The 24750-nt window shown below is 39.6% G+C and overlaps 1 protein-coding gene across 4 annotated transcripts in view; it reads left to right on the top strand.

Moving 5' to 3' along the window:
- Positions 1-24750, top strand: part of TUB (tubby bipartite transcription factor) — a 163933-nt gene that overhangs the window by 128225 nt on the left and 10958 nt on the right. For 2 of the 4 annotated variants that reach the window (XM_017809841.1, XM_017809831.1), the window contains exons 5-12: positions 9454-9621; positions 13792-13863; positions 14766-14887; positions 15783-15974; positions 16540-16652; positions 17729-17843; positions 22924-23022; positions 23423-23594. In XM_017809841.1, coding sequence (XP_017665330.1) covers positions 9454-9621; positions 13792-13863; positions 14766-14887; positions 15783-15974; positions 16540-16652; positions 17729-17843; positions 22924-23022; positions 23423-23594 — 1053 coding nt within the window. The remainder of the gene's footprint in view (positions 1-9453; positions 9622-13791; positions 13864-14765; positions 14888-15782; positions 15975-16539; positions 16653-17728; positions 17844-22923; positions 23023-23422; positions 23595-24750) is intronic. The other 2 variants (XM_017809859.1, XM_017809851.1) reach the window with 1 other exon arrangement.

Here is a 24750-nt window from a genome sequence, read left to right on the forward strand (position 1 = left end):
TGGCTGCAAGGAAAGCCCTAGGTTAGACAGGCTTTAGAATCTGGCCCTGAGCTAAAGACTTTATTCATATATTTGAAAAAAGATGGTGTGTGCCAGTACCTGGGCTTAAAATAATAAGGAAAAGTCAAAGGTAAAATTAGCTGAATGTAAAAACTGTTGGCAAAATAAATGGAACAGAGAGCTAATGTTTCCCAATTTAATGTAGAAGGTAATGACATTCCAGCATAGTAATACAAATGCCAGATTTTATTTTGAAGTACATCTTGCTCAAGAGTAAAAATTCTTTTACTATTTTAGCAGAAAACCTGGTTTAGGCTGTAAAGGAGCATTATGCAAGCTAATACTTAAATCATGGTTATGGCATAGCCTTGAGGCTCTGTTTCATCTCATATAATGTCTATTTTGCCCTTATGGAGTATCTGTGTCTGTGCTATGTTCATAACTGAAGGTACTGTGCTGGTAGTTACAGTAGGTTTGATGTGACGAATGTGCCTTGTATAGGACCACTGTCTGTATACAGACATATGTGTTCTGGGCAGTTTTCTTATGAGCTCTTGGCTAAAATATTCCAAGGCTTAGTGAGGCACATAGCAAGGAACACTCACTGGGTTGTTCTGCAGAGCCCAGTGATGTGTGTCTGGGGCTGTGTTTGCTGGGCAGCTCCACCAGATGTAGGTGAGTTAGCCCACGAGCAGAGTGTGTTTGCTGTGAAGGAGCTGCACAGTTTTCCATTATCTCACAGCAGGTAACACTTGGTATTTTTCTCACATGCCAGTAATATTTTTATTCATTTTCTGAAAGATCCTACAACCAGGCAAATCTTGGCATATATTAATAAAAGCAAGTCATGTCAGTAAAAGTAATGTCACTTTATGTAGGCTGAGAACTTTTGCTTGCTGATACTGCTCCATGTGTTGAAAACTAATATTGTTAGCTCTAGAAATCTAGAAATGCAGCTTCTGCTGCAATTCTTATTGCTCATCTCATTATGCTATATGTGCTCTTCCCTGGCCTCCAGCATTTGCCCATCAGTTACATCTTATGTACGCTTCCTGAGAGTGGAGGCGTTATTCATTAATTATACTAAAGGAAGTGTTGAGTATCTCCTCTCCTGAAGTTTATGTTGATGATTAGTAACACATGAAAGTCAGTTAAATTACCTTCAGAGCATGCACATAACACCTTCTCATCCAGCTCATATACTTTTTCCCTACACTGCTGTTTTACTGTTCACTCATGAATAATGTCACCCTTGGAATAATATCTTGTTTACCTCTGACAGTGTTGTAAACTTGGAGTGTTTGCAGGGGATTATAACTGGATTTCCAGTCTTCCATTCTTATCAAAGCTCCAAAATATTTTTTATTGGATGAAAAAGTAAAACCAAATGCGTCTTAAAAATTCCAGTTGGATTTTACTGATAAGTCCACTGCAGACATAGCTGGTTTCGTACTTGGGATTGAAGAAAATGCAAGTGGTAGCAGAGGAACTTGTATCAAATTTTTGAGTTACTTCTAAATGTGAATTTTAAGAATAGATTTTATAATAGTATTGAATGAATTTGCTGATAACTTCAGCTCTAACTAATGAAAATGGATGAAGGCTAAGTGGATTTATGCCATTTTTTGGCACAAGAGATTTTGTTGGAGGGAGTTCATTGGTAATTAGACCAAATCTTGGGGAAATTTTAGGTTCTGCTTATAGCTTTGCAATTGCTTCAGGTTTGTCTCCACTCTAACTGTAACCTTTGTATGTCCTGTAAACAAGCAGGACAAATGCTGAGGGGTGAATTCACTTTACATGCTAAAATAGCATTTTAAAGGTTTCTGTTAATATTTAGCTGTAGTGAATATTGCCCTTCTAAGCATAGCCAAGTTCTTTGTGTTTTAAGGAAAAAGAACATTCAGACCAGATCCTAAGAATAAGAAGCTAATTCAGAGAAAAAGTTGTTGAATTATACATGAATAGATGTTGAAGCTGTAGAGTAATGACTGTACTCTGATCTTAGATGTGTAATGCTTTTTAAGTGGCTTGAAGAATGATGAAACTATGATCAGAACAATGTGCTAAAGACAAATGTGAGAGAAATATCAAGTTTAGTGAGATTACACTGACATAAGGCAAGAAAATGTGGCTAACTTCTCATGGCAGTGCATTTTGTAATTCTGTGATGGGTAGCATGGTATTCAGCAATTTTTTCTAAATCTGATTATTACTGGTATTTCTTAATGGCAGTATGCAGTATACACTGTGCCTGTTTTTAAAAAAGAACCATAATTTTTGTCAGGCAGAGCCTGCAAATGCAGTAAATTGATGACATTTTGTAGTAGCTTAGCGCATTAAATTGATATTTTTGAAAGCTTTGGTCTCCCTTTTATGGTTTGACATAATATTCAGTATAGGGAAAAACCTCAAAATGTAACAAACAGATACGTAAAATGGTTGTCTTTGCAATGCAGATAGCAGACCAAATTCTGGTTTGATTTGTAACACTAGTAAGGGGTGATTCAGGATATTAGTGAACCCAGTGTACAGTTTCACTTGGTGGTTCAACAGAAAAGTAATGCACACTAGTGAAAGTATTTGCAACAGGAACCTATGGAAATTATGCACCCTACATAGTATTACAAATACCAAAACAGAGCATCTTTAGCTATCAAAACACCTTGATGATTCCTTAAAAATGGAGATTCCTGAAAGTATTACAAGTACACAGTGGTGTGGGTTTTGTTGTTTGGTGCATTTTTTCTGCCAGTGTAGATTTGTGAAGAAGTTCATAAATATACAGGATAAAGTGGTTTTTTTGGCTATGAATGGAGTAAATCAGGAAGATAAAATGGAACTCTCAAAAAACCCCAGAAAACCCTGCAAAGCCAGGAGTTAATACAAAGTGAAATCTGGTATGAAAATTCAGGAATCATTCTGTGAAAAGTTGTTGTTGGTTGTTAGATTTTGGGTTTTTTTAAATAGCACTCTGGCACTCAGAGCATGTAAGTACATTCTAGGAAAACCCTGCTCTGAACTGCCATGGAAAATATAAATGAAGATTTTTTTTTTTTTGTCAGTGAAATCAGGGATCCGGATGCATTTAAAACATTGAAATAAACAATACCTTCCCAGAAAATTTTCTTTTATGTTGTACATTAAATGTATATAGTACACTGGTATTTCCTGCTGACTTTATGAGAGTCGGGAAGCAGGCGAGCTGCTCTTACACTCAGCTCTTTTCCTGCCAGGATGGCTATTTCATGTTTTGATTTGGTTTGTTTCTTCCGTGTTTCTTCTCTCTCTTTCACGCCTGTCTGACTGTTTTGATTTGTGCATCCTGCCCCATTTTTATATGTAACAAGCAGCTACATTAACACTGGCTGGCTAAGAAAGCAGCAGTTTTTGTTGAATAAGAGGCATCATTTCTCACTGTAACACTTCCTTTCTGATGGGGGTAGGGAAGCTCATGTAGAGCAGATTTGTCTTGCCTTCCCTGTAAAGAGAAAGGGTAGGAGGAACGATGAATGAGTTTCCACCTAGAAAAGTCCTGTTATTTCTAGATCTGACAAACCTTTCAGGTTGTGCTTTTGTGACACATGAACTTGATTGTGAAGAAATAATTTTGGCCTCCTCAGGATAAAGATTATTGAATGTACAGTTCCTGCTGTTGTTTTCTAGATTTCATCAAAGTGAATGTAGAGCTTGAATGCTGAAGCACTTTCTTTTAGCGACCTGGTCTGTTAGCAATAGTCCTTCTTTTGACAGAAGCTCTCTAGAGGTCCTTTTGGAAAAAAATTCTATATGCCCCCTTTCCTTGTAAACAAATCCCTTTGTGATTTTGCAGTTGCTTGAACCCCTATCAGTGGATGCACGGCCCCTATGAGAACAGGAATATACTGAGAAATGGCTTAAAAAATATTGACAGCAGGACTTGCTTTAAGCCAAGTTCTTTAAAGGACAGAAACTATTTGTTCTGATGTTAGATCTCTCTGAGATTCCCTGTCCTTGACCTCAGAGCAGGCCAGCCATCCTTTGAAGGTTTGTGCTGCCATCCCTCAGTTGGAGGAAGAGCTGCTCTGCAGTGGTCTTGAGGAGCAATTGCAGTTGCAGGGTCATTGCTGGCCACAACCTTTGGTGTTGTCCACGTGGATATGACTTCTTTGTCAGACCAGTAACTCAGCTCAGAAGATGAGGATTTCTCTTCCAGAGACCTCCTGCCTGACCTTGGTCAACTTTTCAGAGCTGATCTTCAAAGGGCTTAATCATGTTCTTGAAACTTAGTCTGTGAGCAGTATGTCTGTCTTCACACATCAAATTTGTGCCTTAAATGCTATATAAAATGAGAGCAAGAACTTTATTATCCTGCAGTTCTTCACTTGTAAAACAGGGACATAATTATGTTTCTTTCCTCATACTTAATCTCATTTGCCTTTCAGTCACTGAGCTCAATTACTTCTCTCTGATTTACCATACTTTTCTTTGTATTTTCTTTCTTAGTTTGCAAATATCCTATAAAGAAATTCTTAATTTATTAAAGGAGTTGTTTTCAAATAAATTAGAAATCTATATTTTCATGGGGTCCTAAGGCTCTCTTAATAATCAGTTAATCATTCTTTCCTGGATTTATAAGTTCATGTAAAAGTACCTAGAGGAAATAACATTTGCTGAAAATATTTTCACAGCAAAATGTTTGCATGTATAAATACATGCAGAGAGGAACATGATGTTTATAAATATACAATTAGATTCTTTTCCTGAAAGATCCAGTTTCTGGGGATTCATGCAGTATATAGCTGAATATTTTAATAATGTTTTGGAGAGCTGGCTCCCTATGCTTGCACCTGTGGTTTCTTGCTGGGTAGGTTGTCACATATTTCACCTGTAACAAGTTTTCCAAGACTACCATTGTGCACTGTGCACTATTGTCAGATAGCAAAATCTTTCCTTGTGCTTGATCTCATGCTTATCTCTAAGTCATGGCCACACATATCAGCTGCCTCTCTGAAGGCATACATCTCCAAGCTCATACATTGCTCGGTTATTTGTAGTAATTTTCTCCCATTTGACTCTTTCCGCCTACTCCTCGACCCCCTAAAAATTTTAAGTACTGTTTCTTAATTATCTTTTGAGCAATGAAATAATCAAAATTGTGTTTCTGGCCTGTCCTCTTACATTTTCTTATTCTTCTGTAATATTGCAGTGTCATTAGACTGTGATGACTTTGGGAATTTCACTGATGAGATGTCTAGAAATGCTCAATTTCTGTCTGATTTGAGAGGGAATTCCACTCAGACCCATTCTGTTACAGATTCTGGGTTTAGAAAGGACTTCTCAGTGGACTGATCCAAGCTTTGTGTTCAGTGTGACTATACCCTTGGTTTTTGACTTGCACATAGGCTTAGGAAGTGTATTTCTTTTCTGAAAAATAACTTTGAAGACAGTGAATCTGGCATAAAAATGCATGAGGCTCAAATGAATACCCAGAACTGTACTTGTAGTGCTTTACTAGTGCTAATATGCTATTTTAATGACTTCTAGATCTGTAGGGCCAAGGAGAAGGGATATACTCCAGGATCTATGGCCTCCATCCCGTGTGGTCTATACTTGCTCAATTTGTCAGATGAAATTGGATAACTACATCTAGTAGAACTCTGATGGCTCATCTATATTAATTTTAACGTTTATCTATGGGACATATCAAAATGATTGTAAACTGTTCAGCAAGGTGCTGCTGTGGATATAGGATAGAGAAATGTATGCCTGGTGACCCTCCCATAAAAAGATTTCCTTTAACTGCTGGATTGGAACAATTAAATAAGGTCTTAGCTTCATTTCCTCAGAATGTATTGTCTTTACAAAGTCCACTGAAACCGAATGGATTTTGGTTTGTTGGTCCATGCTTTGGAAGCTGAAGTTTCAAACAGGCATAATGTGGTACAATAAAATGCATGAAAACTTAGATTTGTTTCTCATACATCATGAACACTAAGCAAAATTTTGCTACTTTATTTCTTTCCCAAGGTTTTCAATGGCAGTTCTTGTATTTATTTTTCCCATACCTTTTTTCTCTCTCCTCTCATTCCAGACCTGGATCTTGTGATTTTTTTTTTTTGGTGTAGGTAGTTAACATTTTATGTGTTTAAAACAAAAGAAAAAAAATCCTATCTAAATATCCCATACCTGAGATCCAAGTTAAGTGCATGTCTACCTAATGTGTTTTGAATTTCTTAGAATTTAGGTGAATTCAGTTTATAAAAACATTCTATGTTGTAGTTTAGATTACCAGCTCTTAAGAGATTGATACTACCTATTTATAAATATTGTCTAGAACTTTTTAGGCGCTAAGAGAGTACAGGCAATTGATAAATAGTGTTTATAGGATGTAAATGCCAGTAATACTCATTTACTGATGCTTTTTTTTTCAGTATTGCTTTGTTTTCATTTCTGGTACCTCTGGTTTTCTTCTGAGACGTGACCATGTCAAAGTGTACGAGAAGGCCTTTACTGAAGGGACTGGTACTCTCAGGGCTGTTTTAATCTTCTGCTTTCCTCCCTACCCTCTTTCACAGTTACTTCTCAGTAATTCCCTTTACTTCTTAGTAGGTATTCAAGGACATCTCCATCAGGTTTTTTTCCTACCTGATTTTTGAGAAACACTGTAAAAAATGCTGACCATAGCAATAATTACTTTCTTTTTTGGCACAACCCACTCAGCTTCTTTGCCTCTTTTGACTATGTTCTTAAAGTCAGGGAACTTATAACTATAGAAAACTAGTTTGTTTTACTGCACAGAGGAGCATCCTTCTGGTAAGTGGGTGAAAATGAGTCAGTGAGTCAAAGAAAGTGAGAACACCTTGAGAGATCCACCTTGATTATCATTATGGAAACTTGGAACTGTTTTCAGACATTAGGTAAGTGATGGTAAAGCTGCCTTTTGAACTATGACTTAGGAAGATGAGCTTATATCTCATGATATAGAAAAATGTATGCTTTTATTTAATACTGTTTAACACGTGCACGTATAGCTACAAAGATGTGTGTGTGCAAAGATGTATGCACACACACAAGTATTAAATAGTTAATGCTACATTTGCCATGAACCATCTACGGTGTTCTCATGCAAAAAAGTTCTTTTCTTTTTTCTTTTTTTTTTTTTTTAATCCTCTCTGTCTGGCTACATATTTCATCCCATTAAATGTGCTCCCCAGTGGAACCATTCATAAAGTTTAATAACACACTCTACCAGTGATGCACTCTTCAGAATACTGAAATTGATTTTTCTTCTCTAAAAGTGTGACCTGCCAGTGTAGCCTTTGTCCTAAGGCCTAATAATACACGATGTTCCTGACAGCATGGGATGTGAGTGCAGATGTTCTGCAGGCATCTGAAAAAAAGCAGCCTCAGTGCAATCTCTAGTGCTGTCGAAGGCATTTTATTTGCTGCAGATCAATGTCTGCTTTGAAGAGGAATAATTAAGGTGTTTTGTTCCTTCTGAAAAGGGTTCTCAAAATTAGGTTTGTGTCATCCAAGGCTAAATAAGGGGCTAGATAGATATTCATGAGGCATCTTGTTAAACTCACGGATGCTTAACACTTTTAAAATTCTGATTATTAAGGTAAGAACCTAACTACAGGTAGCCACTTTAATGATAACGGTAAATATAGTTGAAGCTGTTAAAAATACCACAGAGGATCTGAGCACCTGCCTTTCTGTTCTAGAGCACTTTTGCAGGAGTGCTTATCCTGAGATAACTTCTAAGAAAAGTGCTATGCTCTTCACTGCCATAATATATGTAAGGCATAGGAAATGATACTGTTCATTCTGCATCATGCAGAGCTGCTTCTGAAATTTTCATCCTAGCAAGGTCACAGAGACATTTCCTTGGACTTTATTTCATCCTTCAAGGCTGTATGGACAGATTATTTATTTGTTGTTAATTGTTGTTGGCTTTGCTGTAAGTAAATCAGAATTTGCAGGGTTGGTGCAGGAATTCCCAGGGTCTGTGTGATGGAGATGAATCAATAATTCCTTGTGGTCTTGAACTCTGTCAGTTTAACACTTCTGCAGTGTTGGGCTGCATCTTGTTAGGTAGTTGCACAACCGATGCTGTTCCTGAGGGTGTGGACCTCATTCTTTTCCAGTTATGCTTTGTATCGCAGTGGCAGTGACAGCAGATATTGCAAAGTACAGTTAACCATGCTAAATGTATAATCCAGTTGTCTTCTAATGCAAGTTGACAGCTGCTGGCAAAGCAGGATGAAATGGTATTCTTGGAGACTTCTGCTGCAGATCGCAGTCCGAAAAGAATCCCAATCCCTGCAGCTCCTTCTCACAGGATTTATTCAGCTTTTTTTGATGTGAGAAGCACCATATCTTTACTGAACTAACTCTTTATAGTGCTTATAAATTCTCTACAATGTTGCTTGCTTATTAACAAAAATTCCTCAACAGCAACAGTATACAGCTTATGGTATTCACTATATTTGTACATAATAATATTACAATTTTCATCAAATGCAAAAGTGCGTTTTTATATAGCTAATTTAGTAACATATTCCAGCACTACATCTTAACTAAGATCTGAAGTACATTTGCAATCCAATGTTTTAACTTGTTGTCCTGAAGGGAAAAAAAAAGTTAGCTCGTGATAAGAACATACCCCACCTTGTGTTTTCTTTTTCTGTCTTCAGAGGTGATTTACAGCTGTAAGGAGGTAAATAGATTCTGTCTGGCTGAGGTGAGAAGCCACAGGATCACAGCATGACTGAGGCTAGAAGATACCTCTGGGGACTGTCCAGTCCCATGTCCCTGCTCACAGCAGATTGCTCAGGACTGAGCCTGTTCAGGATTTAAGCTTCTCAGAGGATGGAGGTTCCAGGGAATATGTAATATCTTGTTTATAGTTTTGCTCTGGTGTATTAACTGGATGGCAATTTACTAACCCAAAAGGTGTATTTAGGCTTAGACAAGACTGGCTGCCCCTGTCTTGTATACACTGCTAGAACTATTTGTGAATTTTCCAGCATTTTGAAACTTTGGAAGCATTGTTTCATGATAGGAGTGTTGTTTATTAGGGGATATGGCTTAATCTGGGACTTGGGTTCATGTGTTTCTGGACCAGTTGTGTGTCCTTATGAAAGTTTTATGTTTTCTTTGTCAGTTCTCTCCAATGATTTCTTTTCTGTTTAGTTTTCAGTGTTTCTGGTGCATGGATAGGTGTGCTTTGGAGTGAGGAGAGCAACAGTGAAATCCTAATCCTCTTCTGGAGATTCTCTAGTGTAGCATGTAGGAAATAAAATGTTTGCCTTGGAGGCTAGTTTAATCATGTTTAAGTCTGGAAGTATTATTGTATGGTTACATCCAATCTCTGATTCCTATAAAAGATGCTTTTTTGCGAGTGAGCAATTCTCTTTTCAGTACCTTCTTAACAGAAAGACAACTAAGGCTTTTGCTGCTGTCTGACAGGGATTGATGGCCCAGCTGCTTTTCAAGATGATGTTCAGAAGATAGGAAGTCAAGTGCAGATTCTCACTGTTGGACAGTCCAGCCACGATGAAGATGATGGAGAGAAAGTGGCTAGTGGTCAACAACAGCAAAGCAAACAAGATCTTAGAACAGCAATGCAGAAAAAAGGTAAGTAACCAAAGCTTCCTTCATGTTCTCACTGCTTGCTTGAGGTACATTGACTCCTTTTCATATTCTCACTCTCAGCCCTAGTCTAAGCAGAGTTTGTTAGCCTGTATTTCTTCTCCTCAGAGCCTGTTAGGCTCTATTCTATTATCTAAAAAAAACCCAACCAAAACCAAACCTAAAAAAAAAAAAAAAAAGATAATGAAAGTCTCTACTGTCCCAAGGAACAAGAGCTCTGCAGGCTCTCAGGGATGTGACTTCCCCATCTGCAGTGCAGTGCTATTGAGGTACCTGGCAGATGCTAATGTTCACATCCATCTGTTCTCATTTTTATATTGTACAACTCTGGGAATCACTTATTTGATGGCTAAAAAAAGAGCAGGGAATAGCAGCGTTCAAACTAGAATATTCATTTTAGTTGTACTGTCAGTTACATGTTGTTCATGTTTTCATAATTGCAGAGGTGAAAAGTACAGCACTGTGTATTCTGCAGCATTTCCCACACAGAGTCCTCAAATGTTCTGGAATATTTTTTTTTCCTAGAGGCATGTATGCTTTGGAGATAGATTGTGTATGTACACATTCATGCGTCTGTCTCTTCCTTCCTGCACTGTTGTTATCTCTCGTTAGACAGTAACTGTAGGAAGGAAAAAAAAAATCCTGAAATCCTCACAAAGCTTTTTCTGAAGACATTTGCTTTGGAGTTGTTCTTCTTCAGTGTACAGCTATTGAAGCAAAGATGGCTCAAGCCAAGAGCGCTCTGATGCTTTAAGAACAAACTCTTTGTGTATAAAGAGCAAAATGTAAGTGCAAACTTGACTCGTGTAGAATAGACTATTCATACCTAAATGCCGCCTCTTGTCTGCAGAGCAGTTCTCACTAGGATTCATTTTTTCTGGGACGTTACCCTGCAGATGTGAGCAGCTTCAACTGAAATGGGCAGATTTTCTCCAAGTGCGCTATTTCCTGGGCATTTGAGTTGCAGGGGTGTTGGGCATGACTAACAAGTTCTGATCTGTGTGGTGATTGTATTGCCTTAGACCATGGCTCAGAATATTTAATCGTGAGGCACACTACTAACTAAAGCTGATTGACTTAAAAACTACCCACAGACTTCTCAAATTAGGTCACAGTCTTCAGATTTTTACTCTGGGGGACACTTCTAGTTTTGATGGGTTTTTCCAGGTTAACATATATTTTTATTCTGCCCAAATTTTTGTTTATTTTTAATAGAAGCAGTGAGTGGAATTTTTTTGTTTTGCTTTGTTTCTTTGTATTCTCAAATACATGATGTGACCTTTTTTACTGGGTCTGAGTATACTCCTGATCAGAACAGGCACTGCTAAAAGTGAATCACTACTATGCTTCAAGTTGGGAGGGGGGGCACTTTTTTAAAATGGGAATGCTAAAGTTTATTCGTTTTTATTAACAGCAGACCTATACTGGGTGAGACACAAAGAAAGGTATTAAGACAATGCTAGCAGCATCTCAGTAAAATATTTTGACTATGTGTGTATGGTTTGCTGCTTGATACCAGCAGAGGAAGCTTGTTAGAAAGTTTTGTGTATCCCGGTATTGATGTGACACTTTACATGTCAGTAAGGCTCTTCATGTGGATTCCTACTGCCATTTCACTGCTTGTGGCATGTCCTTACTGGCATGTCACCACTGGTCTGAAAAGCATTTAGAATTGCTGTCTCCCATAAGTCTTTCTCTTGCATGGAATGAGACCAAAAGGAGAAGAACACAGAGATGAAGTAGAAAGGGATCCAGTCCTGGTTGATGGCAAGTTGAATCTGAGTCAGCAGTGCCCTGGCAGCCGGGAGGGCCAACCCTGTCCTGGGGGGCATCAGGCAAAGCATCACCAGTCAGTCGAAGGAAGGAATTGTCCCGCTCTGCTCTGCACTAGGGTGGCCTCATTTTGAATAGTGTGGCAGTTTTGGGCATCACAATAGAAAAAAGACATTTAGCTATTAGAGAGCATCTGAAGGAGAAGCCGTATGAGGAGGGGCTGAGGTCACTTGGTCTGTTTGGCCTGAGGAAGAGGAGACTGAGGGGAGACCTCACTGAGGTCTTCAAGATCCTCATGAGGGGAAGAGGAGGGGCAGGTGCCGATCTCTTCACTCACATGACCAGTGACAAAACATGGGGGAATGGCATGAAGCTGAGTCAGGGGAGGTTTAGGCTGGGTATCAGGAGAAAGTTTTTCAACCAGAGTGGCTGGGCACTGGAATAGGCTCCCCAGGGAAGTGGTCACAGCAACAAGCCTGTCTGAGTTCAAGAAGCGTTTGGACAGTGCTCTCAAGCACATGGTGTGATTCTTGGGGTGTCCTGCAGAGGACCAGGAACTGGACTCGATGTTCCTGATGGGTCCCTTCCAAGTCAGCATATTCTATGATTCTATGAAATGCTAACCAGCCTAATGGGAAAGGCTGAGTCCAATCAGATTTGCGTAGCCCTGGTTTATGCCTGTTCTGCTCTTTGGCACTAACTTGGTGGAGAGAAACTTCTCTTAGCACATTTCTGCTTCCCCAGTGAGTCAAGTTGTGATACGAGACAAGAGGTTATAGGCTACTGAGTGTGAAAAGAATAAGCCACTTGCAAGAAAATGCCAAATGCTTTATTTGATTTCTCCATCTGTTGGAAATTGCCATACTAGAATAATTTTCTTCCTTCAGGAAATATTCGCCCTTTTGATTTCCAAAGTGTTAATCTGTAGAGTTCCTCCCTGGCAAATGAGTCACTAGGACAGAGCCAGACTTCCGTAAGTTTTAGCACTGAATAACTAGCATGTAGGCCTCACATTTATCAGTTTGCAATATGTCTCTGTAGAGACATGGAATGAGCAATTTAATCTTAGTTCTTCTTTGACACCTGAAGTTACAACCGTTTTGAGATTTGGAGAGGAATAGACTTGATTTCTGGATTCAAAACCAAAACAGGAGCTCTCTGAAGCATTCTTCCCCACAGGTCATGAGGGCAGACTTTTCTAAGGCTGGCACAGAATTTTCACTGCTAAAATATTGGTGGTGAAATAGTGGGCACAGGTGTAGAAATAAACTGATTACGTCTGTGGATATGAAGTATGGCTTTATTGCACAGCTGCCAGCTGAGGAGATGGACTGTCTCTATTAGCCATGCATAGAGCCTAGAACATGGTTGCCATTATTAAGAAATAATGCTTGTGATTAATGACCGTGTGATTAATAATGAGTGAGTTCTACAGGCTTTGAAAATATCTGTTGACCTGTGAACTCAGGCCTCCCTTGCATAACCAGATCCTATTGAAACTTTTTGCTGTCGTGCTCTGCGGTGTATGTCCCTTCTGGGGGAACTGAAGAAGTGGATAATGAGACCTTTCATGATGCAGCTGAACGGAATGCAAGCGTTGCATACGCTTCTGCTTTACTTTTATACACTCACTCTTACTGTTCTGGTGGTGTTTCACTATCCAGTATGCATCTGGCATCAAAATGTGAACTGAAGTAAGCAGTTATTTAGTCTATATCTACTGTTTATATTTCTGTACATTGGTTTGGTTCAGTCTCTGCTTGTTGCAGACCAAGTTTGTGTTCCAAAAGACTAAGCTACGTGAAAATCTTTATGCATATCCCTGGAACTCCCAGAAAAACAGTTCAGAGAGCCTGATTTCATCTTTCAATGATGTGGACACACTAGGCACAGGGATTGAGGTAGAATTTAGGCTGTCTGATTATGACTCTGAATACTTCTTTCAGTGTTTCCAAATGAATATTTGTGTAGAATCTGTGTGTATCACCTATTCAATCAGGTTTGAGGTGTTTGGTTTTTTTGTTAGAATTCAAAAGTAGGCCGAGCCCCTACCATGCAGTGCTGTATCACGCGCAGGAGGGTTTGTGGCACAGCTGTTCAGTGTGGATGAGGTTTTCTGAAGCTTCAGCTCTGTGATTCAGGGTTTTTTGACTTTATTCAAGGTACTAAAAAAGAAGATGACAGGAGGGATAAGCAGGCAGAAGGTGAATTTGATTGTGCAGTGCAGAAAGATAAAATGTCCATAATTGCAAATTCAAGTGGCAGCATTATGGCCCCATCCCATAAGCCTTTAGCCCTTTGCAGAGTCCTCTTGCCAAGTTACGCTTGTTCACTCAATTAAGGGTTTGCAGAATCAAACCCTTGGATTTTTTCCTTTCCCAGATCCCCATGCAAATCCATCCTGGTCCTCTTCCACCTCCCAATCCAGTCTTGTCGCCCTGGATCATGTTCCTGGTAAGTACAGAAGGAAAAAGTTAGTTATGCCCATGCTGCTTGGCTCTGGAAGTCTGCATTTCATTTATCCTTCTGCATTGGACTTACCAATAATGGGAATTCTGGACCAAGTGGAGTTTTTTTGTTTTTTGGGTTTTTTTTATAAGGATTAAATATAGCCTCTAATGTGTGGAACTTAAAGAGTTTAAACTTGAATCTGAGATAGCTTCATCTGCATGATATTCCTTGAACAACCAGGCCCGGCAAATGTCCCACCATTGATGGTTTTTGCTGCTAAGACCTATTTGATGTTCAAAGTTGTGTTTCCCTTTGAAATGTCTGAGGATTTGAATTTTTGTAAAGTCAAATTTTCAAGTGCTGTAAGGCAGTTCCGTTGGCCTGGGCTGATACTATTCTTTACATGAAATGAAGATGCATGAGAACATTTCCTTCATGTGAATATTTCTTCTCAGTCTAAGATCTACTCTTCAGCAGATTTCATAGGAGCTGTTGAAAGTGTGCTGTAAAAGGGTTTATATTTTAATTATTAAGGTCTCCAAGTGGCTCTGGCAGGTTGTCCTCTCAGCTCCAATTTCAGGTTTAAGATTTTGTGTTGTGTTTGAAGTACTCAATTGGGTGAAGATGATCTGAATTTAATTCCTAACTGGGTGTTTGCTCCTCTATCACTGCGTAGCTTGGTCTTCTCTGTGAAATGGAAACCCTGATGTTTCCTTTCTCTTTTACTGGAATGTTTTGGCTTCTCAGGGCAGATGCCACTGCCTCGCACAGTGAACCTCCCTCAAACACACCCTCACTCACCTGTGAGCCTAAGGGTGCAGCAGCATGATAAGTGATGTTTTACAGCAAGTATGGAAGGCTTTAATGTATTAGTATTTCATATAAGTGTGGTGCTTTCTCCTCAGGCATTTCAAGTAGCATGAATTTTGATGAGGAAGAAGATGAGGAAGATGAAGACAGCTCCAGTTCTTCACAGTTAAACAGTAACACCCGGCCTGGTTCTGCCACGAGCAAGAAATCCAACAAGGTAAGGGGAGAGTTCCAAAGAAGGGGCATGCAAGGTGCTATGTACTGCATGGTTTCAGAGTGCAGTCAGAATAGGCCTGGCTTTCTTGTTCTGTTTTTAATATGCACTGGAGTATCTCCAAGGTGATTTACTGTGATAGCTCTCAGGGTTCACAGGAGCAAGCAATGAAAACAATGACTTGGAGAGAAGAATAGCAAATATTGTCTAAACTTGAATGAAGAGAAAGGTAAACAGTAAATATTTACCTTTCTACCTCTTGCAGGTGCTCAGAAGGATCTTTTGTTGCCATTGACTTTTTCTAGGCATTTTCCCACCCTGTTCTCGCTGCCACCACCTGAACATAAAATAAGACTTTGGATTGTTCAAACAATCTAAATCACAGGCTCTTGCTAAACCAGTTGATGGTGCCCCACTCTTCTATATACTGCATTGATTTCTTATCTTTGTTATAACTCTATCTAGCTTAAACTGTTGCTCCCTATCCCATTTCTTCCTTTCATCAAAGGCCATCACTGTCCTAGAGTGTGGCCTTTCTGGAAAAAGGGGTGCACTGAGATGGGGAGCTGTGAGCCAGGTTTTGCTGTGTAACTGCACAGCTTTCTGTCTGTGCAGCCACCCCATTCTGCTTTGCCAGCTGTGTCTGTACACTGAGCATCAGCTGCACAGGCAACTGCTCCCCGGGCCTCTGGTAGCCAAGAGCTTGACTGATTGGATTGGAAGAGATCCTTACCTTGACAAGCTGTCTTCAAGGCTGCTGAGGAACCAGATCGGGGAAGACAATATGTCCCTTATTTTTATTTTTTTTTAAATTGCAACTGCTATCAAATGCCATTCCTTTGTAATTATAACCTTGTAAATCAAAGCTGAGAAACTTGAATTTTGCTTATTGTTTTAGGAAGCAGCCTCAGCCCCCAGTCCTTCCACAAATGAGCCTCTCATAGACGTTGATGACCTGGAGGAATTTGCCATAAGACCTGCTCCACAGGGTGTCACTGTCAAGTGCAGAATCACAAGAGACAAGAAGGGAATGGATCGAGGGATGTACCCTACTTATTACCTCCACTTGGAAAGGGAGCATGGTAAAAAGGTCATAAAATAACTTGAATGGCATACCAGTTGCATCTGAATTTAAAAAACTGATAAAAATCTGAAGAAGTATTAGAAAGAAAATGTATATTTTAAATGTATTTTCACTTTCACTGAGCTCTGTCCTACAGTCTTCCAAAAGCAAAACAACAGTATCACTTTGTTCCACTGCCTTTCTTCATATGTCTAATCTTTGGCCTTAAATAATCCATGCATGGCACCTTTATGTGACTGTCAGCAGTTGGGGCTCTCTGCGTTCTGTGGCCTGAAAAGCATCTACTTTCAATTCAACTGGAAGAGCCAGAGCAACTTAGAATGAAATATTTAACAAAATGATCAAATTTAATTATTTAAACCATAAATAATAGAAGTAATTTTCCTTTTCCATTTTTTTTTTTCCTGGTTTTGCTAGGTCCCAGGAGACTTTCTGTCAGGAGACCTTCTGTTACTTTGCTAATGATGCTGGAAGACAGAAAAATTGCCTGTGGTTTATTATATATCAGGGCAGGAAGTGGTGTGTGCTAATCCCTTTAGCATTCTGGAATATGTTTTTTTGCATTGCTTAGGTCTTTCTGTTAGCTGGACGGAAACGAAAGAAGAGTAAAACCTCTAATTACCTCATCTCTATAGACCCAACTGACCTGTCTCGGGGTGGAGAGAGTTTTATTGGAAAACTGAGGTAAACAGTGATAAATCTAAGAATTTTTATTATATAATACAAAGTTCATTTGATGTTAAGAAGCCTGTAAGCCACTATGACTTCTTCATTAGAGGCTTGACTACATACATCATGTGATAATGGTCTTAAAGATCACCAGTATCCAAGGAATGTTTTCAAAATCTCTCAAGTATTTACAGGATCACATTTTATTAAAAGTCATCAGGACTGAAGCTTCTTAAATGCTCAAAGGCCAGATTCTCAAGGGTGTACAAGCACAACTTATCTTAATGGGATTTTCAGAAGTGCATGAGTACATTGTGTCTAGCCTCTATTGATATAAATACCTTGGAATGGAAGTACTGTCTGTTACACAGAGAATCTCTTTGGTTTTGCCTGTTCCTTAAGATCCAAATCAGTTATTTGCAGGTAGTGGAATTATTTCAGAAGGACATGTTTCTTTTCTGTCTGTCGCCCTGTTGTACACCAGTCTGTTGTTGGTACCTGGAGCCTCTCGATGTATGTTTAGATCATCTGTGCCTGAGGAAAGGGCCTGTGCTGCTCGTTGCCATTTGCCTGTGTGGATCTTGGAACTTCACGTGCTATTTATTGCAGTGCAGACACAGAATGAGGATAATGTGGTTTTGTCTGTCCTACATTGTATTTTGCACTCCTTTCCATTGAAATAGGAAAGATTATTTATGACTTTATAAAAATCACTCCCTATATTCTAGTGGAGTTTAGTAGTCAGGTAAGAAAGCAGATAGTTTTGTACAGACTAAGCATACTTTAAAAACACAAGCAAACAAATAAAATAACCCTACTGAGTGTTTCCTTACTGCTTTCTTGAATTTTCTAGTTTGCAAGATGAAGCCTCCAGTGTAACGATAAGGGACTTTTAGTATACTCTGCTGTACTGTACTGTTATGTTTTTGTTATGGCCTTTAATCCAAGAGTTGCCATTTACCTGGGATTAGAAATAACAGCTCTCTCTACTCAATACTTCTCTTTCCTTTGGGGCTACAGTGCAGTAAAGGATAGATGTCTCAAGCAGCATTACTGGCAAATGGTGATTGGATTTTCCGTTTTTTTGATAGATCAAATCTTATGGGAACTAAGTTTACAGTTTATGACAATGGAGTAAATCCAATGAAAACAACATCAAGCCTGGAGGCGAGTACCCTGCGTCAGGAGCTAGCTGCTATTTGTTATGTAAGTACTGCTCACAGGCAAAATGTGCAGGAAGGGCAGTTCAGTTTCTGAAACGGCACTCTGAATTTCCTTCTCACTTAGGATTATGTAAATCAGCATTCATAGTTGGATGTAACAGAGCAGCTGATCTCCACTAGAGAAACCAGGAAATTCAGTGGAAAGCAGAGGTAAAAAGTGTGCACTCAACACATTGCCCAGTTCTTACCTTTGGTCAGAAGGTGTTGGGGCTTTTACATAACCCCCTGGAGGGGGTAGGATGCTTCCTGCAGGTGCCAGCTGAGGGAGCCTCCTGAACTGCAAGGAGTTGTGTGCATGGCATTACTGCTCTAGTGTGATTGTTTATTATGGCGTTTTGGAGGAGGCATCTCTCATCCAAATCACAGGTAGCTGGACAGGTATGTCTGCAGCAGCTGAGAGACTGGGATAAAAATTCTAAAACTCCTTTTTGCCAGGAAAAAACCTAAGCAAACCCCAAGCAAAATCCAAACTTGTACTGAATGAGAGAGACCAGCCTCTTATAAGACAGTAAATAGCACTTGTCAGGAGCAATGCAGACAATGAAGACTTGAAACACAGTTGCTGCTGTTTCCTGATTGCTGGATAAGTAACAGTTTTGTTGACATGATTCTTTCTGTCCAGAAATATGTGGGCCCAAGAAATCCTTCCATTCAAAGCTGGTATGTACACTGCTACAGAAAGTTGTCTGGTTTCACAAATCAACAACTTCTGATAAAAATATCCAAGAATGGCTTTTCTGAAAAGTTCCTGCCTAGCTTTAATCAAGGGTGCTTGGAAATCTGTCAGTTCAAGGTCCAGCACATACCCAGTGTACGCACAGAATGTGTTCCCAGAAAGGTCAGCTTCGGGTTGTGGGGAGCAATGTGTCTGGAAGATTTCAGCACATGAGCAGGAAAGCAGAGAGCCATCCTTTCCATGCAAAGTTCCAAGAGTACTGAAGTGGGACAGTATTAGCTGCCAGCGTGTTCTTTTCCTGCTGCTTAGGATGCAATTTTTCTGTGGATACAGTATAAATCTGTGTTTGTTCACTCAGGCACATAGTTTACAGTTGGAGACAGACAGAGAAACAGATACATATGCCTCCACTCCTGTTAGATTTGAAACCCTCAGAAAATCCAGCTAGCAAGAGACTCCAGGACTTGGTGTCAGTTTGACTGAAGTTTCAGTAGAAACCTATAACTTAGATGTTTAATATAGGTAATTTTACTGGTTTATATGGGAGGGCATTCCCTGGAGCTGGGCAACTAATCATCTGGTAGAAATTAAAAATACAAGAAGAAAATAAAAAAGAATTGAAAAAGGTTATATATTGAAAAATTTAGGCATTGCTTGTTTAAGTCAACAACGATAATTTTTGAATGATGAACATTGCCAAATTAAAAGCTGTTGTGGTCAGAAGAGGTAACTAGAAGTGTGAATGTTGGAAACAACCGAACCATGGCCACTGTTGGCACAATGTGGCTGAGATAAGCTGCTTTTATATGTGTATTTGTAATCAGCAGTTTGAAATTTGGACATTTGTATAAGAAAATTACTTTTTATAATGACAGAGAAAAGCAGCAGGCTTGCAGGTGTGCTGTGGCCAGAGGACTAAAGGAAATTGGAATGGTATTTCATTACTAGCCAGGTTTGCTAAAGTGAGATTACTGTCCCTGGCTGCAGCAGAACCACAGCAAAGAGTGCCAGGAAGAGCAGTATTGAAACACCCTTGTCCTAAGGCAGTCTTTTAATTCCTGCCTTGAGATTTCCCCTACAGCAAAAACTATAAAAAACAATACTTTAGAAGCACCATTATGCCTCTCAATGTCCCTCAGCTCATCTGATCAGGTACCCATGTGGAGAGCAAGCTGTACCCACTCCCACCAACTTACTGAGCATGACCTGCTTAATCACCTCAGCAGGTCTAGTTTATACAGACAGAAACTGGTGATGCATCTGTTAACTGTGGGATAAATGTGTCGAGGACTCTCTTTGTGGAGCTCACCTTAGGGCATGTTTCAAGGATCGGGAACAGAGAGCAAGGACAGTTCTCTCAGGTGCTGTTAACCATTTTTACTCCCCCACTGCTGGCAGCCCAGCATATTAATAAACCTGCAGCAGCACCTAATGGCTGGTTGCAGAATTGCGTGACAAAATTTATCAAGGAGCAGTGAGGTGTAACTGTAATACTTGTACCAGGATTTTCTGTGCTGGATTCTTTTATATCCATAGAATCTCACAATTCAGTTTGTGTCAGATTCTGCAGGCAGGGAGCTCAGCTGACATTCTGAGGGGTGACTCAGGTTTCAGTAAAGCAACAAGACCTCGTGTCTCTACTCAGGCCTCAATCACTTGCATTGTGCTCCAGTGTTGTAGGTTCTGTGATTTGGGCTTTCTATGGAATGATAGTTTCTACAGAAGATATTAAGCACAGATGTGTGAAACAAGTCCAGAAAGGGAAGTGGCTGAAAGAAAATTGGGGTAACAAAACTGTGAATGTCCTGGAAGCTGCTGGGATATTCACCTTGCTGCTTTTATCGTGGCAGCTATTGCCGCTAAAGCAAGATGCTTACATAGTTTCTTGGAAGTGTGTAAGGTTTTAAAAACAATCCTGTGGAGAGCCTCTGTGTTTTTTCAATCCAGTTTATTGTGACACATGCTCACAGAACAGCTGACTGGATTGGCTAAGGCAGAGAGTGCAACTTCTGAGCAGTACTGGGCCAAGTCCTTAGCTGGTATCGATGATTGGTGTCCTGGTTGAGTCAATGGGTCTCTGCTAGCTAACAACACTTGTGTTCCTGTTTAAACTAAGACTGTCAGTGGCATTAAAAAGGGTGTAAAAACAGAATTTGGCCTCTGTTCCCCCACTAATGCCGTTTGTAGTCTTGAATTTACACACACAAAATCATGGAGGAGGGAAATAAAAAGAGCAGGGAATGAGACAGGAGGTAGGGGGAATTAATTTTATTTGGATGCAGGTGTATTGGAAAGATTTGCTTTTAATTAAAGCTCTTCTTTTTGTCCTGTTTTCCTCATGTATTCCATGTTTATGTAATTCCAGTTGAGTACCATGATTTTATCAAAAGGGCAGCATTTGCAATACAATGTATGATAATTGGTGATGGTTGTAATGTGCAACTAGTGACCTTTCTCTTATCATGTGGCAGAAGTTCCAATTTTAGTGTTTCTGAGTAAATCCAAAGAGTATGGTACTGTTTTTTCAGAGTGATAATACTGCTTGTTGGGAGGGAAGTGATTCAGCACTATTATTTAATTTTACCTTGAACAATGTCTTCAACCAGTCAGCATCTAAATTAATTATGTATAGCATAACTGCTGCCTGATGAGAAGAAAAGCTTGTAAGGCATTGCAGAGAAGGCTAAAATTGCCAGTAGTTAGTGGAAAATAAGCACAAGCATGAATTTTTTTCTTAGAACTTGTCCTCTGCTGTGCTGAGTCTCTCTTGCTGGCAGTCATATTAGTTTTCGTCTCACCGTGACGCAGAACCAAGGATAACGCTTCCAACTGAACTGATAACATGTTTTACTCTGCCAAAGATGTGACATAAATGATTCAAAAAAGAGGCAGAATCTTCTCATTAATGTACAGAGTTAGGAAGATAATATGAATATACCTGGATTGCTTTCAGGAGTATTCAGTAAGATAACTCAGTGGAATTTTTCTTGCACGCATGAAAAACTTTAAAGAGTTGTGGAAAATCTCAAGATGGTTTGTTGAAACAAAGTTATTTCAAAGGTCTGATGGGTGACAAAACTGCACAAGTAATTTTTAGGCATATTTTTCAGATGTTTCTGGTGAGTTGAGATACTTGGATTTTTTACTCGCAAGAGTAGAAATGTTTTAAAAAGCTTAGTGTTCCTTAAAATCAGGACACTTTGATTAAAAGTATAAAAGCAGAGACATCTGAATGTGTAATTTCTAAATGTCCCAGTGGTAAAGCTCCACCAGCTGGAGGCCAGGGCTGTCTGGTTCTTGGCATCTTGTGTTATGTTGCTGGGAATAGCACCAATGGGAATGTCCTTCCTGAGATTCCTTAGTGTATGTCCACAGCCCTTCATTTCAGAATGATAGAGGGGAAAAAAAAAATCCATATGACTGGAGAAAAAAATTATCATGAAACTTGAGGATATGAACTTCCAGAGGTTTCACTGTTTCATTTACTGGAGTTAATGCTAAAATCAGCTTTTACTGAGTGGATTGGGAAATATTGCCCTTTACTTTCTCAAAAGCATATGATGACTTAGAGAAATATTTGGCCCTAATTGCTTCTGAGGGAGAAAAAAAGAAGTGTCAGATAAAAATAAGGCTTTAGGCTGGTTTAGATTTTAATGGTTGTGTTTTGAGAGGACAGTGAGAGCTGTCCTCTGCTGGAGAGCTTTTACTGGAGAGCTTTTGTAAAAATGTGGTCAAAAGCATCAGATCATGTTTAATGCAAGAACTTGTATTTTCCATGGATTTACTTTTGCTGCCCCTGTGATTTCTTTACTTTCCCTGTCTTCATAGCTAGAAAATTTGCCTTCATGCTAATGTGTTTGTTTTTTACCATGTTCATCTCTAAGCATAACATATCTGAAGACTTTGAAAACCACAGCACTGCTAACAGATGCTCTTACTGGCAGCTTCTTCTTGTTTGCTTTTGTGCTGGCTGTGGAATAAATGGAGCTGGTCCCATATCTTTAATTTTGTCTCGCATCAAAATGTATGACTGCATTTTATGATTTTTAAATTGCAACTACTTTATTTTGGGATCTAGCAGTAGCCAAGCAATCTGGTTAATTCATATCCTTTTTTAACAAAGGGATTTTTGTTTTTAAATTATATTAAGGTGCTGGCAGCCAATGCTAGGAATGTTTTTGGAAACCTCTCTATTTCCATTTTTCCTGTTGTTGGAGCTTCTAAGACAAAGCTAGAATGTTTGGCAGTGCCAGTGAAGGTGGGAGTTTCAAGATGTTTTTCTAGTTGACTAACAAATAAGTTCCCATGGCTGCCGCTGTGTCTCTCTGTTGAAGAAATTAACTTTAAAAATAAAGAACATGATGAAATCTTTTCTAAACATTTTTAGGAAACAAATGTCTTGGGGTTTAAAGGACCTCGTAAAATGAGTGTGATCATACCAGGAATGAATATGGACCACGAAAGAGTTTCCATCAGGCCACGAAATGTAAGTCACACCGTCAGCCAACACTAAAAAAATAACTTGAATTGTCTTTCAGTTAGAGTCGGGGTTTTATAATTGCATTTCTGAAGGTCTAGAGGTAAATAAAGTGGTGTTTGAACAACTGCATAACAATAGGATGTGTGACTAGTCCTGTGACTCACAAAAGCACTACAAATAATGTATTTTGGTAACAAAAGTTACAACTAACATTTTCCAAATGGTGGAAAGGACATTCACATGAAGATCCTCAGAGTTCTCTGTTTTGTTCATTGAAGCTGTTTTAAGGATTGAGGGTAACAATTCAGTTTTTGGGCTAGGATTTATGAATTCTTATCTTCTTTTCTAATGTATTTTTTGCCATGTGATTATGTTAAAGCAAAGTGTGTATCTGTGATGTGTGCAGGAACATGAGACGCTTCTTGCAAGATGGCAGAACAAAAACACAGAGAGTGTCATTGAGCTGCATAACAAAACGCCAGTCTGGAATGATGACACCCAGTCCTATGTTTTAAATTTCCATGGTCGAGTCACACTGGCCTCGGTGAAAAACTTCCAAATTATTCATGACAATGATCGTAAGTACAGCTCTCAGTGATGTATAGGAAGAGTACTGCATGCACAGCCTGGGAGTGATTCTGCTCTTACAGTTGTTATCTGAGCAGGTTTAATTGAATTCTGTGGGTCCAGCTTAATGCTGCTCTGCCATATGGCCGTGGCATTGATACAAGTTAGGTGTTTAAATGCTCATGCTTGCAACAGGGGATAGCTATGTGCTGTCTGAGTTTTCTGCTGTGGTTGCCCAGCTTATGAACTGAGCAACAGTTTAAAGTCATTTCTACTCTCAGACCAGCTGCCTCGCAGTCCTGCAGTCAGCAGGACCGTGGGGCCGGGTCACTCTGCTCAAGCACGTGTATCACATAATCCTTCCTTGGTTTTTTTTGTTTGCTCTGCTCCCCACACACTGCCCAGCTGGAGGTGGCAGTCAGACCAGTCCCACTGCACATCCACCTTGCCATTACTAGTCTTTGTGGCGTTAGCCCTGCAGAACATTGCCAATGTCAGAACAGCCTTTCACACTGTCCCCAGGCCCTTACTGATGGGCTGCTTTCTGCCATCAGCGTGCAGCTCCCTTTTTTTCTCAAGCTTAGGTACTGTTGTCGGAGCCGGGATAAAGGCAAGTGCTCGAATGGAGCAGCACTGCCCCACTTCATGCCCACTTTAGGCAGGCACAGTCACTAGTGCTGGAGCCCACCAGGCTAGACCAGTGCCATGCAGACTGCAGGGAAACTGGTGAAAGTGGCTGTGCTAGTCTCTGAGAGCAACACTGAATTTGAAACATTGATGTATGCATTTGCTGCATTTTATAGGGGGAAACAGGTACACCTGCTTCTGCAATTAAACATTTCCAACTGTGAATGAGGCTTAGATTTCCTCTTGCTGTCAAAGAGTACAAAAGGGAAGAAAGTTGGGAAGAATTTCTGAACATGCTATAACAGAGAGATATGATTAGGTCTAGATAATAATTATACCTTTTCTTCCCCCATTATTTTTGCTTGTCCACTTGCCTGAAGTTACGTGAGAATAGAATTAACCGGTTCTTAGCGCACGTGAAATTTGGCACTAGATCTGTAAAAGAGGTTTGAACATTCTGTAAAGAAGTCATTTTCTCTCTCTGTGCTTGCAAAAAACACTTTTTATCTGTGTCCTTCTTTTAATAGTAACAAATCTTGC

This window comes from Lepidothrix coronata, unplaced genomic scaffold, assembly GCF_001604755.1.
Source record: "Lepidothrix coronata isolate B3197 unplaced genomic scaffold, Lepidothrix_coronata-1.0 Scaffold1, whole genome shotgun sequence".
Taxonomy (NCBI): Eukaryota; Metazoa; Chordata; class Aves; order Passeriformes; family Pipridae; genus Lepidothrix; species Lepidothrix coronata.